Below are 18,695 nucleotides of genomic sequence, written 5' to 3' on the forward strand. Positions count from 1 at the left end.
CTTTATTTACATATATGCTTGGTTTAACTTCATTTAGTTTCTAATTATTTGCCTAGTTACTAGGATGGTTTTTAAGAAATCCAAAAATTTACTTACACTCTATTGTGGAAAACGATATTATTGTGTTTGATATACATATTTTAAGAAGAATTACTCTAACCATATATTTCTTCATCTGGTTGTCAGATTGATGGTTCTTGGAAATCAACCAATGTGCATTCAAGATTGGGCTGGTAGTGTCGCATTGGTGAGGAGCGAACCTTGTTGTTGGGGACCAAGTGTCTAAGACGGAGCTCCTCCCCCCTACATTTGGAGTTAGAAGCGTTGTTGTGGGTTATGGAGCGGATATGTGCTGCATGGATCACTTGTCAACATTTTGAGACTGGTTGTGCTGAGTTAATCACTATTGTGCAGTCCCTGAAAGTTGGCTGTCCTTCTCCAACCTGCTCGATGAGTTTAACTCGCTAGAGTCCTTCTCACTAATCTATATCTCTTGGATCTCGCGTGCGTTAAATATGAAGGTATATTGTCTTGCCCGTCCTCCGCGTTCTTTTATCTCTGAAATTTCTTTTGTAAACTTCTTCCATCCAGTTTGGACAACTAACCGAAGAATTTTCTTTTAATTTATTGTTTGGTTGAAAAAAAAAAGTAAATAGATATACTTATAGTTAATGAAAATAGTTATAGATGAGTTTAAAGTTATTAAAATAAAATTAAATTTAACAAAAAATATATATTTAATTCTTTTCATAAGTAAAAACAATGTATAAAAGTAAAGAGATAAACTTTTAGTTAAAGAAAATAGTTGTTTTTTTTTCTATAATACAATAATGTATATCCATTTACAAATCTACTATATACACTACCAGTAAAAGTGTATTTGTACACACAAATATATTTTATTGTTCAAATATACTGTACTATTTAGTCTTTACTACTACCAACGAATTGTCTTTATGGACACATTAAATAACCTATTATATGTCTCTTCACTTTAACATTTTTATAGTTTAACATTTTTATAGTTACAAAAACGCATAGTTAATATTATATACTCATATCTTATATATTACAATAGCAGTATTTTTGAATAAATTATTTGATAAACAATATTTTTTTTATTTTTTTTACTTTAACCATCTTTTTCTTTATGTAAAGGTGAGTATTTACTTTTTTTAGAAACAGTAATTAATTGTATATTTTTACAATCATTTTTTTATTTTATATAAAAAGTAAATTTTCTTGTAAAATTAGCAATTTAAAATTAAAATAAATAAACTATATTATAATTTCGAATTTAATGATATATATATAATTTCTTTATAATAAATTTTTAAAAAATTTAAAGCTGTTTAAATTTTATAATTGCCTTTTAATATTTTTAAAACTGTTAACAGTTTTGTTTTACATTTAGAAGTTTACAAATGTTTTTTTTATTAAAAGATTTTAAATAAATTAGGTTTCTTTTCTCTATTTTACTTTTATATAAAACATATTTATGGTAGGTTTTGAATTTTTATATTTTAAAATTTTAATAAATTTATTTAAAATTGACATGGATCAACATCTGAAATATATAATTGACACATGATCTTGTTGTTAACGAATAACTTTGACATCCAACTTTATATAGTATAATAAAATATATTTTTAATAATAGTAAAAAGGGATCGGAATCTATGACATATGCATGATGTAAGCAAATTAGATAAAAAATGAAGATTGAATAATTTGTACTGTGTGACTCTGCTGCGAGTCACTGATTCGGCAACTCCTCCTTTCAAATAATCAAATCTAGTCTCTCTATTCAGTTACGGCGTTCGCGGTAACGGAATCGTCGATCTGTTTCCCGACGACGACGTCTTTGTTCGTGGTCTCTCTCTGCTTTTCGCATTTTTAGGTAACTGGGGAATTGAGAGATGAAGTTGTTGCCTCGAGAGATCGAGAAGTTAGAGCTTCATCAAGCTGGTTTCCTTGCACAGAAGCGTCTTGCTCGTGGTATTAGACTTAATTACACTGAAGCTGTAGCCCTCATTGCTACTCAGGTACTATAATTATACTCTTTTGAGGACTAAAGAGATATAGTACTTAGTGTACAGGAGATTTGAATTCTCCTTTTCGAATATTTTCTAAAGTTATGGTTTTATAGATTCTTGAGTTTATTCGTGATGGTGAGAAAAGCGTGGCTGAACTGATGGATATTGGTAGACAACTATTAGGAAGGTAATATGATGAACTGAACTATACTGTTGATTTACTTGTGTTTTGTTCTGATAGCTTGAGTACTACTATAGCGTTTTCTTGTTTTGTAACAGGAGACAGGTTCTTCCTGCTGTTGTGCATCTTCTGTATACGGTTCAGGTGGTTTTTTTTCATTAACTCTGTTGATTTTCTGATAGTTTTTCAAGATGGTCAAAATGGGCTTTATGTTCCTTGCTATGCGTTTGGTGTGTCAGTCAAGTTTGTCATACAATAACTAGTTAAGGTGTGTTGTATATGTAGGTTGAAGGGACGTTTCGTGATGGTACAAAGTTAGTCACGGTTCATGAACCCATCTCTTCTGAAAACGGCAACCTTGAACTCGCTTTACATGGATCTTTCCTTCCAGGTTCGTTGCATATTCTACACACGTACTATGTCTTTTTTGTTTGTTTGTTTGTAATACTTTGCCTAGAATGTTTCATGTGAGAGATTACATTGATGCCAAATAAGAAGTTTGTGGAAGTATTAATATTGTTAATGTAAGGTTGCTTATGATATGATTTATTGGCTCGTTCGTTTCGCAGTCCCTTCATTGGATAAATTTCCAGAAGCTCATGAGGATGTAATTCCTGGTGATATAAAATATGGAGATGGAAGTATAATAATAAATCATGGAAGGAAGGCAGTAGTTCTCAACGTCGTCAACACTGGAGACAGACCAGTTCAGGTGTGTGTAAATTTGCCATATCTTGCTTCTTCTGTGTTTCTGTTTTACTGTAAGACTTTATTTCAAATTCTCGTTTTGTTTTATATGGATGGAGATATAATTCAAATAATCAATTTTTCAGAGTCTCTTTTTCAGGTTGGAAGTCACTACCATTTCATTGAAGTGAATCCATTGTTGGTGTTTGACAGACGTAGAGCTCTTGGTATGCGTTTAAACATTGCAGCTGGAACCGCTGTACGATTTGAGGTTGGAATTTCTGAATATCTCTGTCTCTTGTTTCATTTTTCATATGTCATATACCTATGGATTTGGCCTCATTTAGAAAACTCTTCAGTATCTCATCTATCTAGATGGTTTTTGTGCTGGAACTGATATTTGGAGAAAGGAATAGTAGCATTAGAAAACCTTAAAAATATTTTTCAAAAAGGTTGAATAGCATCATCTTGAGGGACTCTCTGCTGTTAATGTGATATCTTTTGTTGTTTTTCATTACTAAGGGATGAACCTCTTAGTCCTGTCAGTGAAAATTGTTATGCTTTTCGTAGCCAGGAGAAAGAAAAAGTGTTGTACTTGTGAATATTGGTGGAAATAAAGTGATAAGGGGAGGGAATGGAATTGTTGACGGTCCGGTTGATGATGTCAATTGGGCAGTTGTTATGGAAACCTTGGAGAGGGGAGGCTTTAGGCACCTGGAAGATGCTAATGCTAGGTAAGTCCTATTTATTTTGGATTTTGTATGTTCCAAGATTGAGTTTTACCATGGTCACCTTACTTGCATATTCAACCAAATCAAGTTTTAATTGATCTCTTTGCAGTGAGGGGATAGTCGGGGAAGATCCTAGATTTACAACTACAATTACTCGTGAAAAGTATGCAAATATGTATGGTCCTACCACCGGCGACAAGCTTCGGCTAGGTGACACCAACTTGTACGCAAGAATCGAAAAAGATTATACTGTTTATGGAGATGAATGTGTATTTGGAGGTGGAAAAGTTCTAAGAGAAGGCATGGGTCAAGGAATAGAGCAATCTGAAGCTCTTTCTTTGGATACTGTCATTACCAATAGTGTGATAATTGATTATACAGGAATCTATAAGGCAGATATTGGCATTAAAAATGGTCATATTGTCGGTCTTCGGAAAGCAGGCAATCCAGATACCATGCATGGTGTGCAGAGCAATATGCTTATTGGGGTAATTTGATACACTGTATAAACACTGTTGTTACCATTTTGGGCTACTTACCTCCTCTTGTTGTTTTTTCCTAGAACAAGACTGAGGTTATTGCTGGAGAAGGAATGATTGTAACTGCTGGAGCTATTGATTGTCATGTGCATTTCATATGTCCCCAATTAGTATATGAAGCAGTGTCAAGCGGTGAGTAGAGTAGCCTGACTGCATCTAATCTTCTTGAACATTATGAATTTTGTAATATGTTGTTGTCTAGATTAACTATAGTCATGTATGGGAAGAAAGCATAAGTTTGCAAGTCTTTTGGAACACTGATTTAGATCAATTTCCTCTAACTGGTAATTATATGCAGGCATTACAACTATGGTTGGAGGAGGGACAGGGCCTGCTTATGGTACACGTGCTACAACCTGCACTCCTTCTCCGTTCGATATGAAGTTAATGCTGCAGTCCACGGATAGCCTGCCACTAAACTTCGGGTTTACAGGGAAGGTGAGATATGTTTCTTCTTGACAATGATTTGCATCCATGTAATCTTCTTGTTTCAAAAGTCCGCACTTCTTAAGACAGATACACCAATAGCTGACTAGAACTCTTACGGTTAGTAAATGTATCGTTGTTAGGGAAATACATCTAAACCGTTAGAGCTTCGTCATATAGTGGAGGCTGGAGCAATGGGATTGAAGCTGCATGAGGACTGGGGAACTACTCCTGCTGCAATAGACAATTGTTTGGCAGTTGCAGAAGAATATGATATCCAAGTCTGCGCTTTTCCCTGACATCCTCTTTTTAAGGAACAAATTTGAAAGTTTCCCAAATGTACTAAATTGTTTGTATTTGACAGGTGAACATTCATACTGACACTTTAAATGAATCGGGTTTTGTGGAGCACACAATCAACGCATTTCGAGGGAGAACGATACATACATACCACAGGTGCATCAGCACCTCACCTCTTCTTAATTTTAGTTATGTTCGGTAGCTTAAATTCGTTGCTCCAATTCCCCATATGCTAGGTAGTTATGATGTTCAATTAGCTGATAAAACTAGATAGGTAACACCTATATCAAAGTAAGGTCACTGCCTATATTAGAATCAAATATTGAAGTGCTATTTTTGTTAAATCCTGCTGGACAGTGAAGGTGCTGGTGGTGGACATGCGCCAGATATCATCAGAGTTTGTGGAGTAAAAAACGTACTCCCATCATCAACCAACCCAACACGGCCATATACAAAAAATACTGTAGATGAACATCTTGACATGCTGGTATGAAGAATTTAATAGGAAGTATGTGACTGATGGTGAATTACTTTATTTTTGTCTTGTTGATAACCTCATATGCAAACACGATCAGATGGTTTGCCATCACCTTGACAAGAATATCCCAGAAGATGTAGCTTTTGCTGAATCAAGGATAAGAGCTGAAACAATAGCAGCAGAGGACATATTGCATGATATGGGAGCAATTAGCATTATCTCTTCTGACTCACAAGCAATGGGTCGCATTGGAGAGGTTCATCCCTCTAAAACCAAAAAACATTTTGTGAAATCAATACTTGAAACTCTAGGTTCTCAAAAGAGCTTTTGTCACTCTTTGCTAGATTCTGTTTAGCGGAAAACTTATTATGGGAGAATTCTGTTTTGCAGGTAATAAGCAGAACTTGGCAGACTGCTGACAAGATGAAGGCTCAGAGGGGTGCCACTGATCCTAATACAGCTGATGATGATAATGCGAGAATAAAGAGATACATTGCAAAGTACACTATAAACCCAGCTATAGCCAATGGTTTTGCTGACTTAATTGGCTCGGTTGAGGTATGCTAATTTTCAAGTTAGACACATCTTATATCTTTACTATATAGCTTTCTTTTCCTGTTGCAAGTTTTTAGTTCTGTCTTCCAATACATGCCAAAACTGTGTGAAACATCATTTCTTATGAACAGTATATTTCCTGCGTTCTTTAATCAGATTCTTTATGGATGAGAGAGCTAGCAGTGGTGTTTGTAATTTTGTAGACTAGGAATAGAGTGAAAACCTTACTTTGGCTAAATAGTGGAAGTCTGTAGTCATTTAGCCACAATGTTTTTGTTTACTGGATTGTAAAATTGCACTGCTTTGCAGGAGAAGAAGCTGGCTGACCTCGTTATATGGACGCCGGCTTTCTTTGGAGCAAAACCAGAAATAATAATTAAAGGTGGCAATATATCCTGGGCTAATATGGGCGATGCAAATGCGAGCATACCTACTCCTGAGCCAGTAATCATCATTGACTACTTGTTTCTGGACATGTTATTTTAACAACACGTCTTTTAAGTGTATCTTGTTGATTAAAAATATAACACTCTTTGCTTAATTTTACGACGGTAGGTCACATCGAGACCTATGTTTGGAGCATTTGGAAAAGCCGGAAGTGAAAACTCTGTTGCATTTGTCAGCAAGGTATGGCTTTATCCTCTCTTTCTCAGATTGATTTGTGGATCAGTTAGCAAAAGTATAGTTTCTTTATTCTTACCTAAGTCCAGGCTGCCTTGAGAAACGGGGTAAAAGAGGTATATGGACTCAATAAGAGGGTTGTAGCAGTCTCCAACGTGAGGCAGCTCACAAAACTCGACATGAAGCTGAATGATGCGCTTCCACACATCACCGTGGACCCAGAGACATACGTTGTCACAGCAAACGGCGAGGTCCTTACGTGTGCCCCAGCTGATTCAGTCCCTCTCTCCCGAAACTATTTCCTCTTCTAAGGCTGCTGAAATTTCAGTTGGTTTATTGCATTATATAGGCTTTGCTAGCTAAAATGAGACACCTACAACATTATAGCAAGCATATACCCATAGGCCACATCCCTTATATTCATTTGTAACAGTAGCTTCTCTGAAAAACCAAACAAACAAAAAGGTAACGAGAGAAGCAGATATTAAGTGGCAAGGGGATGTAGTGAAATAGATGATCAAGAAGTAATGTTGTTAGACTAGAGGATATATCCACCATTAGAACAATAAGGTGCTGTCTCTTTCTAAGTTTTTTGATGGCATGAAGCCATTAGTGGACTTCCCTGATTCTTGTGGGGTAAAAGCATTTACATCATTACAGAAGCAACTTCTGGCAGACATATTCTTCATGCTATTGGACTCATTTAAAACTCATGTCACTAAATTTCATGGTCCTATATCATTTTACGAAATATACCACTTCTCCTACCAGTGAACCTTAACCCCAGTTATGCGGGTGCCATCTTGTCCCGACATATATGAACTTCATATCCTTATTTCACATCTTAAAAACTCATACTGTTAAAACTCATGACTCATTACATTGATCTACAATATTTAGTTGTATTTTTTATCGATAATGCTATTCGTTTTCGTGAAAAGGGACATGATTAGAAGAATTTGAAAAGACTCTTAACCTAACATCATGAATTGATATTAAAAAGAGAAAAAAAAAAGTTGAGTATTTAATATTACCTCCACTTCAAACTACTATTAGATATTTTGAGTTTTCACTTGATTTAGAGAAAAATTATGCAATTACAATTTTCTCGTAATTGCTATTTTCATTTTTATTTTCAAGTAAAAAAAAAGGTTTGGTGAATCAAGAAATATACATTGCAAATTTCCAAATGTCTAATGAATTTAAAGTGAGAGAAAATTATTTTGCAGATTTTTTTTAATCTTTTTATATAGGATTTGGATTCTTATAGAATAATATATAGAGATATCTTATATAATATGAGAAGGTTTTTCTCAACTTCTTCTAAAAAACATGACATCTGGCTTCTTATATATCTGACACATGTCCTCATTTTCAATTTAATTCAAAACAATGGGTTAAAGAAACTTAAATAGATCCATCTCAATTTCCTAGCCAACAAGATATAAACTCATTTTAGCCAAAAAAAAAAGATATAAACTCATTTCAATTTTAATTCAAAACTATGGAGTAAAGAAACCAAAGAAACAAAAAAAAAATAGGTCTGTTCCCTAGCCAACATGACTAATTAAAAAAGTTAAATATATTTTTTTTCTTTTCCATGCCTCTCTGCTTCTACGAACTTGGCATCATTTCGAAGCATCAACTACATAATCTGACAATGTATTAATACTTTACTTATGGTTGGTTGTCCCTCATTTCTTACATCATCATCAATTCTATCATCTGCTTTATTCCTCTTTGATGACCTAATTGGTTAAAAATCACATTATTTATTATATAGAAGTACTCAGATTTATCTTTCTCTACCAAATCTTTAATTAATTTTGGTTTTTTTAATTTAGTATTATTTCATAGCAAAAATCTCTATAGTTTACTTTTGTTAAAGAAAAATTAATCTATTAATCTATTTTGTTTTTACGATTCATAAAATTTTCACTTATTTTTTTATCGCAACTGGAACTTTATTACTTCACTATTTTTATCGGTTTCACATGTCAATATTTACTATATATTAAACTATAATAAAGTAGAGTTGTGAGAAATTGTCATTTGGCACTCCTGTATTTTTTTTTAACATGTGTCATTTTTTTCAATTTTAATGAAATAAAAAGACACATTATTGCTAATCTAAAACTAAATTGTCTACACACATTTTTTTAATTTGGGACATTTTATTTGTTCAGTTTCTTTAGATTTACATTTACTTCTCTCAATCAATTACCTTTATGACATTATGGGTGGACATTTTCTTTTGTTCAAACTGTTCATGTTGAAATAATGCATATGACCAAATTAATTACAATTAATATGCTTTATAACTGTATTTATTGCCATGAATGTGACTACTCAGAATAATGTGTCAGTGAAATTCCTTTTCCCATCATTTCCCATGGTATTTTTAAAAAAATATTATTTCTTATGAAGTTTTTAAAAAAAAACATGATGTCTTGCAGTATGATGATTAACATATTAATTTCTCTAGGACTATTTGAAGAAATCGTTTATAAAGCCATGTCAATGTTTTTTTTTTTGATATCATAGTCTTGTCAATATTTATTAGCCTCTTTCAAAGGATTATGTTTTATGATAGTCATGATTTAAAGTTTTTGCATTGTTTTGTAATGTGATTTTTAACTTTCTAACTATAGTTGGAAGTCTTAAGTGATGAAGATGAGCCTAATGCTTGACTCCTAAAGCACAATCTCTTTGGCTTTGAACATTCAATCATAATATTATAGTTGTAAGTCCCTTAGATTTCTCCTTTTAAGTCCTCTGATATTCAACTACAATATATTTCTAAGTTTATGTTTTGTAAATTTGCTTTGTTTTTCATTTTTAAAAGTTCTTTATCCCCATTACAAAAAAAAATATTTTACTTTGCATATTGATAAAAAGATTGAGCCTAATTTTACCGTGTAATACATATAGAAATAGTCAAAAGATCACATATTTCTTTATGCCTCTTTGGAATCACTTCCCAAACTTTACAACATCCTTTCGCATTACACGGAAAAACATTACAGAGACCTATTGTAAAATATTTAATATATATACACATATTGTAACCTTAATACTTTCATCATAGACATATGTCAATCATTAGAAGTGGTATAAATTATAGTAGATTAACCTGTACAAAAGCAAAACTACTTTTATATCGCGTTGGTATTGTTTGAGTTGCCAATCATACCTCATGTCTATTTTCCTGTAACCCTTACTCCATCCGTCATTATGCCGAAAAAAGCTTACACTATTTCCAATGGTTATCTATATTTTATATTTTACATTTAGGGTATAATTTTGAAGAGATATGGTTTAGTATTTAAATATATAAGATTAAAAGCATGATGCTATTTTAGTATTTTTAGAATTTAGAAATGATTTGCTAAATTTAAAACCAAAACTTATTTTTATGCAATATGTGAAAATTGTCCTTTTTTAACACACTTCATAACTATAAACTGATAAATGTATGTATTAAAATTCTTTTCAAGGCATATATAAATAATATCATAAACGATTCATATATAATTTAACAAAATTTTATTTTATATACAAAATATTTGATTTTATAACCCACGCATCGCGTGGGTAACTTTCTACAAAACTATTGCATTTTTATACTACACCAAAACTTAGAGTAATTTTTTATAACTTTATTTACTTGGATTCATTTTCATTATTAAAATTTCGTAAAAAAAAAATTAATTTGTATTAGAATGTATAAAGAATAAATTATATTGAGGGATGTGATTGCATTTTTTACCTCACCAAAAATTAGCTGGTAAAATATATTTATTAAGTTCATTGTTATTTACCTAAATTTCATATTTAGATTGTATTCATGTAAGTTATTTTCCAAAATTTTCATGTTTTTGTAGATGTCAGTGGTAATATAATTTGTGCAAACGCAAGAAAGAAAATAAAAAGATGGAGAATGCTTAATATGTCTTGAAAGTCTAAAGAGAGAAAAAACCATAAACACACTACTATGTAACCAAAAATTTCTCTACATATTGAAATACTCTAATACTACATATAAAAGGAAAATTTAAGTAACACTAAACAAAAGAATCCAAAATATATTGAAATGATCAGTATATTTTAAAAATCATTAAAATAACAATTGCTGAGTAAACAAATAAAAGAACTATAATATCTATATTACTAAAATTCAAAAACAATATAAGCTAAATCTGTGCGTAGCACGGAATGACTTCTAGTATCATATATACAAATACAAATATCTTAGCTGGACACTACGTGAAGATCATGCTTGGGAAAAATCATAACTTGGATGTGCATCCACACACATGACGATAGACATTAGACAATCTTAATCTTTATTTTATTGAGTCTTAAATATATTTTAGTGTTCAGATTATACCATTCGGCGGTATGAAACTTTGTCCACGAGGAACATATTTTATGTATGTAATCCCTATTTTGATTTCTTCTTCATTTATTAGTATTAGTCTATTTGAAATGATTTGATTTTAGTATATTGCAGAAAAAGCAATAGTTTGGTTGCTCACTTGGCAGTTGGCAATTGGCATGACACGAACTGAAGATTATGATTATAAAAATGCATCTTTCAGTCATCGTCTTTGTTCATACATATAAGTACGGTTCGGTCACAATTGACCTGTTCACACGGTTCCTCTAATTAATTCCGATTTCGGGACAACCTGTAATAATTTAAATGGGTATGCTGTAAGCTGTTGTAACATACTGATTTAATTGTGTAACTAATGAAAGACCAAAAGGTTTGGTGAATTAGTTTAAACTATAATAAGCTTATTAGTAAAGAACATATAGAATGAAAAGAGAGAGAGAGAGAGAGAGAGAGAGAGAGAGAGAGAGAGAGAGAGATAGAGTTGTATTATTAATTGACTAAACATATAGTCTTATCCTCTTAAGTATTTATTCGAAAAGTTAAAGTTAAAATGAGAAATTTGAGGATTTACAGGCGGTCCAAGAAAATGGCCAAGTTTAAGAATTTGTTTATTTCGTTGCATGTGCTTAATTAAAACTTTAACGCCCCCATGAGCATGAGTAATTGAGTATATATGCATGTATGTGGTCAGAGTTTTTTTAATTATTCCTTAATTTTTATGCTTTTAGCAAAAAGAAAATATTTAAATGGAACACAAGTAATACTAAAAAAAATAATGGTGCCACACAACTTTTGAAACCTCTTAAAACTTTTTTTAATCACAGTAATGCTAATGGAACGAAAGGATAAAACACATGATTTTAGATTGTCAAATCTAGAATCAAAATCTTAAAAGATCGAACAAATCTACGACATTTCCACCTTAGTTAGTAGTCCCAAATTTAGAGACAAAGCACTAACACTCACACCACGACCGGATGGAGGAAATGAGAGTTATGGTCATTGGTGGTGGCTGCTTAAATTTCTGCAAGTAAAATTTTTTTAGGACTCCAAAAGTTACAACAAATTTACATGTACACTACATATTGCTGCGATATTTATGATTCGAGCCTTTACAAAACATAGGCCTTCTTTTTCTTTTTGGCAAATACATGATAAAATATTAATTTTTTTTTTCTCAATTCGGATGAAATATATCTAAATGACACTTAGTTTCAAAACAAAGAAAAATATATGTTAAGAGTTACGATGAATCAAGAACGTAAAACTAGAGGAGATAGTATATACCATGATTGCTTTGGTGAGGATAAGTGCTCCACTATCCGATGTGTGCCTTCTCAATAGTCAGTAATTTGTTAAAGACGTAATCTCGACATTTTTTAAAGACGTAACCTCGAAAGACATGTTCATAACACCCCAAAAACAAAGTCCTAGTATATACTTTTATTATATCTATATATAACGTTGACAAAAGCAAAAAAATTAACGCGTCTTTAACTATAAATATCTCAAAAACTTCCGATTAAAAGAAATTATACACAAGTAAAACTTGAGCACACCACTTGGTTTTTGGAGTCTGATTTGATATTCACGCGTGATAAGTAAGTACACAACCGGTGTGAAAGTGACCGACACAACACTCTCACGGTCAAAAACTACACATTCTCCTGTCTGAAAATAAACCCAAAACGCACCGTTTGGTCGTCTCAGTCCTCTAGCACGAGGTCCACGAGCATCATCTTACGTTTGCCTTATTTATCATCTCTCTCTCTCTTCACTCTACAAAAATCCAAACAAAGAAACAAAATAAAATTTAAAAAAACAAAAATGTTCATAGCATCTCCGGTGAAGACGAACTTCCACGGCGCCAGCCTAGTGAGATCTCCGGCGTTTCCTGCTCTTCCACGGCGGCGAACACACCAAGTTCTTCTTTCAAGAAAACTGGTTCGAGCTGTGATCAGCCGAGAAGAAAAGGCGGTGGATCAAGAAGACGGCAAAAAAAGTACAAACAAACCACTTATAAATTCTTCTCCGTTTCCATGGCAACAAAGATCTAAGTATACGGGATCAAAGACGGTCACGGCCGTTGTAAAGATCAGGAAGAAGATGAAAGAGAAGCTTACTGAGAGATTTGAACATCAGTTAGAGCTATTTATGAAAGCCATCGGCCAAGGGATGTTGATTCAGCTTGTCAGTGAAGAAATCGATCCTGGTTCGTTTTCTATAATACTTCTTATTATATTTCTGGAGTTTCCTTTTTTAGCTTTTTGATAAAATTATTTTGGACTAGAAAACAAATCCAAATCAATTTTGAGTTAAAGTTACCAAATTTGTTCGCTTCTTCTTTGTTTCTGTCTGACCATTTTTTTGGATTATTACTAGCTAGCCTTCAAAATTAGCTTTTTTGAATTCTTGCTAGCATTTCTTTTGTTTTCTTGGATCGTATCTGATTTTTTTTTTTTTTTTTTTTGGTTAGACTCAAGATGACAGCTATTTTTTAAGTCGTGCATAATTTAATGATATTTGAGTTTTAACTAAAACAAGTTAAGGATAATTAAAGACCCATCGGCCAATCTTAATTAAATTTTGTCCTCTCATTTGCTGTCAATGTTCTGCTGGAACAAGTTTGGTCATTGTAATGATGTGTGATCTCTACACATTATTGTACGATCAAATGATAAATGGAATCTTTCTTCTTCTTCCTGACTTAGATCTGAGTTATTTTGCTATCCACCTTTTTGAATTATTATTTTTCTTAGATTGTCAAAATTTTCATCCGGGTTGAAGTATTCTTGGTAATTGTCCCATAGGTTTTTTACTTTGTCACACTATAATTTAATAAAATTTAATGCGATAGATTGAGTATAAAGTTAGTGAGAGTACTTTAATAAAAAGACTATTGACTTTTTCATAATTTCATCATGCCTTTTTTTCTTTGGTGGGTTCTCAACTCCACGTCACTGAGAAGTCCTTTTTTTCTTTCTAGTTACAAATTTATGTCACGTAGAGATTAGGAGATAAGCATTTATGAATAGCTTCTTGTTACATTGCAGAAACTGGTAAAGGTCGTAGGAGTTTAGAAACACCGGTGCTTGGACTCCCAAAGGCTGTGAAAGATCCGAGATGCCTTGAATTCACAGCTGACTTTACTGTACCGTTTGACTTTGGTAAACCTGGTGCCATTCTTGTCACCAATCTCCTCTCCACTGAGATTTGCTTGTCAGAGATTATCATCCGTGATTCCGGTGAGAACATTCTCTTCCCTGGAAACACTTGGATTCATTCTAGGAATGATAATCCTCAAGCTAGGATTATCTTCAGAAGTCAAGTGAGAAATTCTTCCTTCTTCTTTTGTTTTTTCATCCTTCTTCTTAATACTCATCATTGAAATGTCTTAAAATGTATTTTGACTAACCATTAATGTGTTCCTATTATTTCATAGCCATGCCTACCTTTGCATACTCCTGATGGGATCCAAGAGCTACGGGAAAAGGACTTGGTCAGTGTACGTGGTGACGGTAAAGGCGAGAGAAAGCCTCATGAGAGGGTTTATGATTACGATGTTTACAATGATTTGGGAGATCCACGTAAAAAAGAACGAATTAGGCCAGTTCTTGGAGTTCCAGAGACGCCTTATCCAAGACGCTGCAGGACTGGCCGGCCTCTTGTTTCAAACGGTGATGATTGATCTCTTTCTAACTCACTCTCTACATACCTTATGGTTCATCTAGTTTTGGTTCTTGACTTGGTGAAATCCTTCTCAGATCCACCGTGTGAGAGCAGAGGAAAGGAGAAGGAAGAGTTTTATGTTCCAAGAGACGAAGTGTTTGAGGAAATCAAGAGAGATACCTTTAGAGCTGGAAGATTTAAGGCTCTCTTTCACAACCTTGTGCCATCTATTGCAGCAGCATTGTCGAACTTAGACATCCCCTTCACATGTTTCTCTGATATCGACAATTTATATAAATCTAACATTGTCTTGGGACATACCGAGCCAAAAGACACGGGCTTTGGCGGCTATATTGGTGGTTTCATGAATGGGATCCTCAACGTTACAGAGACATTGCTAAAATATGACACTCCAGCCGTTATAAAATGTAATTGTCCCATTCAGAGTATTATCATTTTGTTGATATATAAATGTATACATATGTTGACTCCTCTGTATTGTAATGTTTTCAGGGGACAGGTTTGCGTGGCTGAGAGACAATGAATTTGGACGTCAAGCTCTTGCTGGTGTCAACCCTGTAAACATTGAGCTACTGAAGGTGTGTTTCATTGCACCATTTCAAAATCAAGAAGTCTCTATGATAGTTTCTGAAACTCTTTGTAATTGTATGGCAGGAGCTACCTATTCGAAGCAATCTTGACCCGGCTCTATATGGACCTCAAGAATCAGCTCTCACAGAAGAAGTGATAGCTCGAGAGGTTGAACACTACGGAACGACCATAGAAAAGGTTAGCTAGTGTGACAAGTGTACATTTGTTTCTGATTGAGGATACAATCTTTCTCATCTTGTTGATCTTTACTAATACAGGCGCTTGAAGAGAAGAGATTGTTTCTTGTGGATTACCATGACATGCTCTTGCCATTTGTAGAGAAGATAAACTCCATCAAAGAAGATCCAAGAAAGACATATGCGTCAAGAACAATCTTCTATTACTCAAAGAACGGAGCACTGCGGCCATTGGCCATAGAGCTCTCTCTGCCTCCCTCAGCCGAATCCGAGAACAAGTTTGTTTATACTCACGGTCATGACGCTACTACTCATTGGATTTGGAAACTAGCCAAAGCTCATGTCTGCTCAAACGATGCTGGTGTTCACCAACTAGTGAACCACTGGTATGTTAAGTTACTTAAGCTTGAGTTGTAGTCTCTATTTATGTATTCAAAAGTATATAATTTGTTTTGTTTTTTTTGCAACTCCCTTAGGCTAAGGACTCATGCTTCCATGGAGCCTTACATCATTGCTACTAACAGACAGTTGAGTACAATGCATCCGGTTTACAAGCTGCTTCACCCTCACATGCGCTACACGCTAGAAATCAATGCCCGTGCGCGTAAAAGCTTAATCAATGGAGGAGGAATTATCGAAAGTTGCTTCACTCCCGCAAAATACGCAATGGAACTTAGCTCTGCTGCATACAAGAGTATGTGGCGGTTTGACATGGAAGGACTTCCTGCTGATCTTGTTCGGAGGTTAATTAAAGCTCTTTTGACTTTGCTTAACAACAAAACACTCTTTATTATATGTCTCTTTAACGCGGTCTGCTATCACTTACAGGGGAATGGCAGAGGAGGATTCATCAGCCGAATGTGGCGTGAAGCTTGTGATCGAAGATTATCCATATGCAGCAGATGGTCTTTTGATATGGAAGGCCATCAAGGACCTAGTGGAATCCTATGTGAAACACTTTTACTCTGAGTCCAAATCCATAACCTCTGACATGGAGCTCCAAGCTTGGTGGGATGAGATCAAGAACAAAGGTCACTACGACAAAAAAGACGAGCCTTGGTGGCCCAAACTCAACACAACACAAGACTTGTCCCAAATCCTAACCAACATGATATGGATTGCCTCGGGTCAACACGCAGCCATTAACTTCGGGCAGTACCCGTTCGGAGGGTATGTCCCAAACCGACCTACTCTGTTGAGGAAACTTATACCCCACGAAACTGATCCGGACTACGAAATGTTCATGCGAAACCCTCAGTATAGCTTCCTAAGCTCTCTACCAACACAGCTCCAAGCAACCAAAGTGATGGCGGTCCAAGAAACGCTCTCGACACATTCCGCAGACGAAGAGTATTTGATCGAGCTAGGAGAAGTGCAGAGACATTGGTTCCAAGATGAAGAAGTGGTCAAGTATTTTAACAAGTTCTCGGAAGAACTTGTGGAGATAGAGAAGACGATCAACAAGAGAAACAAGGATAAAAAACTCAAGAACAGAACAGGTGCTGGGATGCCTCCTTATGAACTACTTCTCCCTACTTCACCACATGGAGTCACTGGCCGTGGTATTCCCAATAGCATATCCATTTAGATGTATAAATGCACAACAGATTTATATCATTATTATGTCTTATATGGTGGTAGAGTCTATTATGAGGCATATCTTACTTTCTTTTTTTCCAATGTATCATATAATAATATATATATATATATATATCCAATAAGTTTTAATCATCTTTCACTACTCTCTAGGGTTGGTCCCGAGACCTATCATTTGAAACATGAGTGTAGCTAGGATCACCGCTTTCACGGGAACGTAATGCATATGAATAAAAATCATAATTACATAATATTATTAATAAAAAATAATCATGAGAAATACAGTACAGTGAATATTTTGCAATTTGCAGTGCTTTTTTTTTCCTTTTTTCTTTTTCCGACAACATTATAATACTTGGATGGCTTAAACCAGCTAGTAGGAGAGGAGAGGAGAGGAGAAGACATTCTTTACATCAAAAATATACTGCGATTGTTTGCGGACATTTTGGTCCAATTTGGCTGGAAAATACACTATCTTCACCAGGTGTAAGCAAATAATAATTAAGAAAATAAGTTTTAAGATAAATATTATATATGGAGAGTAGTCAATTTTTATTGCGCTTTCTTAAGACTTAAGACAATTGAATAAAATAAACATAAATTGTTTGAGTTTTGAAAATTTGATCATAGGGTTCTATTAAGGTAACGGGTAAAATAAATGTTGTTAGTAAAAAATGAAGTGATGATGACTAATTTTTACAAAGTAGACATCTCGTTTAAATCTTGAATGGCAATATGTTTTTCTTTTCTTTTGTCAAACGAATGGCAATATGCTTTTATAGCCAATATACAAGGAAAATTGAAAACACAAATTGCAAAACTGATACACCCTATGAGTTTGCAAAGTACTACTAACCCTGACCTAAAACCAAACAAAGCCTAGAAAGCTCTAAGGTTTGTGCTTTTTCATGGTCAAGTGTATACTCGCGGGTTTTTTTCAACATAGAGTTAATAGATTTCGTTAGGTTTGATGTCATGATGTACCGATTAAAAAAATAATAAGCTTTTGACCATTTCCTAGTATCCGCTTGCCAAAGGTATTTTCCAAGTTCTTTTTTAACATCAGAGGTTTTAGTGAATCTTTGAAATGTGTCTGCAAATGGAAAGTGCAAGTCCCATGATGAACAACAAGATAATTTTTTGAAAGTGCGATTGCAACTAATGAAGCACAATCAGATACAAAAACTAGATCCTTCTAATCAGGAATGATATTCTTCAAACATTTCTAAAACCAGTCCCATGATGCAACTATATCAAAACCAATAGAGTACAAATTAAAATTTTCATCATGAGTTGAGGCAGCAAACAAAGTCCGTTTTATAGTCATGATAAGTAGATTTTTGTGGCAATACGATGTATGTACAAAAACTGTCACGAGATTAGTAAAGATGTATGCTTTGAGTGATTCTCGTTTTTTAAATAGTATTTGGTTTTAGTATTTCTAATTTATTTTGCATCACCATACAAAATTTAGAAGACAAAGCAGTTTTTTTCCAAAAATAGAGTATCTAATTTTTTAATATTTTACTTTTTAACATTTTCTCAAACAAAAAAAAATCCAAAATCCATACTTTTAGGGTTTCTTCCCCAAATAATATTTGATATATCAACATAAAAACCAGAAAGTAAACAAATTACATTCAACGTTTTTTTATTCAATTTTTTTTAAAAAATCTTCACCACAAATCA

The 18,695-nt window shown here is 33.8% G+C and overlaps 2 protein-coding genes across 4 annotated transcripts; both read left to right on the plus strand.

The window, feature by feature from the left end:
* The first annotated feature begins 1,518 nt into the window (after positions 1-1,518).
* On the plus strand, positions 1,519-7,305 carry LOC104787767 (urease). 3 transcript variants are annotated; one of them, XM_010513398.3, is made up of 18 exons: positions 1,519-2,045; positions 2,150-2,223; positions 2,316-2,361; positions 2,503-2,608; positions 2,787-2,929; positions 3,065-3,175; positions 3,475-3,638; positions 3,745-4,123; positions 4,198-4,306; positions 4,473-4,612; positions 4,744-4,881; positions 4,965-5,056; positions 5,258-5,387; positions 5,476-5,634; positions 5,769-5,936; positions 6,243-6,377; positions 6,489-6,560; positions 6,644-7,305. In XM_010513398.3, the coding sequence occupies exons 1-18, from the start codon at positions 1,920-1,922 to the stop codon at positions 6,863-6,865; spliced, it is 2,514 nt and encodes an 837-aa protein (XP_010511700.1). In that variant the 5' UTR covers positions 1,519-1,919; the 3' UTR covers positions 6,866-7,305. The 3 variants fall into 3 exon arrangements, 2 of the variants coding, with proteins under 2 accessions (XP_010511700.1, XP_087307214.1); XR_015557716.1 differs by having other exon boundaries at positions 1,718-2,045; positions 5,263-5,387; XM_087451088.1 differs by having other exon boundaries at positions 1,725-2,045; positions 3,051-3,175.
* Positions 7,306-12,451: 5,146 nt separating this feature from the next.
* Positions 12,452-17,141, plus strand: LOC104787768 (lipoxygenase 6, chloroplastic). The gene is made up of 9 exons (XM_087451089.1): positions 12,452-13,165; positions 14,007-14,281; positions 14,396-14,630; positions 14,718-15,050; positions 15,136-15,221; positions 15,298-15,411; positions 15,492-15,796; positions 15,887-16,153; positions 16,239-17,141. Exons 1-9 carry the CDS (start codon positions 12,781-12,783, stop codon positions 16,996-16,998), a joined length of 2,760 nt encoding a protein of 919 aa, XP_087307215.1. The 5' UTR covers positions 12,452-12,780; the 3' UTR covers positions 16,999-17,141.
* The last annotated feature ends 1,554 nt before the right edge of the window (positions 17,142-18,695 follow it).

This window comes from Camelina sativa, chromosome 5, assembly GCF_030686135.1.
Source record: "Camelina sativa cultivar CO46 ecotype springtype chromosome 5, ASM3068613v1".
Lineage (NCBI taxonomy): Eukaryota > Viridiplantae > Streptophyta > Magnoliopsida > Brassicales > Brassicaceae > Camelina > Camelina sativa.

Excerpts from the sequence above, each read along its gene's own strand:
- LOC104787768 (XM_087451089.1), top strand. The coding sequence starts at position 12,781 with ATGTTCATAGCATCTCCGGTGAAGACGAACTTCCACGGCGCCAGCCTA. Across the intron at positions 15,051-15,135 it reads CACTCCAGCCGTTATAAAAT|GGGACAGGTTTGCGTGGCTG; the intron begins GTAATTGTCCCA and ends TAATGTTTTCAG. Across the intron at positions 15,797-15,886 it reads CACCAACTAGTGAACCACTG|GCTAAGGACTCATGCTTCCA; the intron begins GTATGTTAAGTT and ends CAACTCCCTTAG.
- LOC104787767 (XM_010513398.3), top strand. The coding sequence starts at position 1,920 with ATGAAGTTGTTGCCTCGAGAGATCGAGAAGTTAGAGCTTCATCAAGCT. Across the intron at positions 2,224-2,315 it reads GGTAGACAACTATTAGGAAG|GAGACAGGTTCTTCCTGCTG; the intron begins GTAATATGATGA and ends GTTTTGTAACAG. Across the intron at positions 3,176-3,474 it reads GAACCGCTGTACGATTTGAG|CCAGGAGAAAGAAAAAGTGT; the intron begins GTTGGAATTTCT and ends TGCTTTTCGTAG.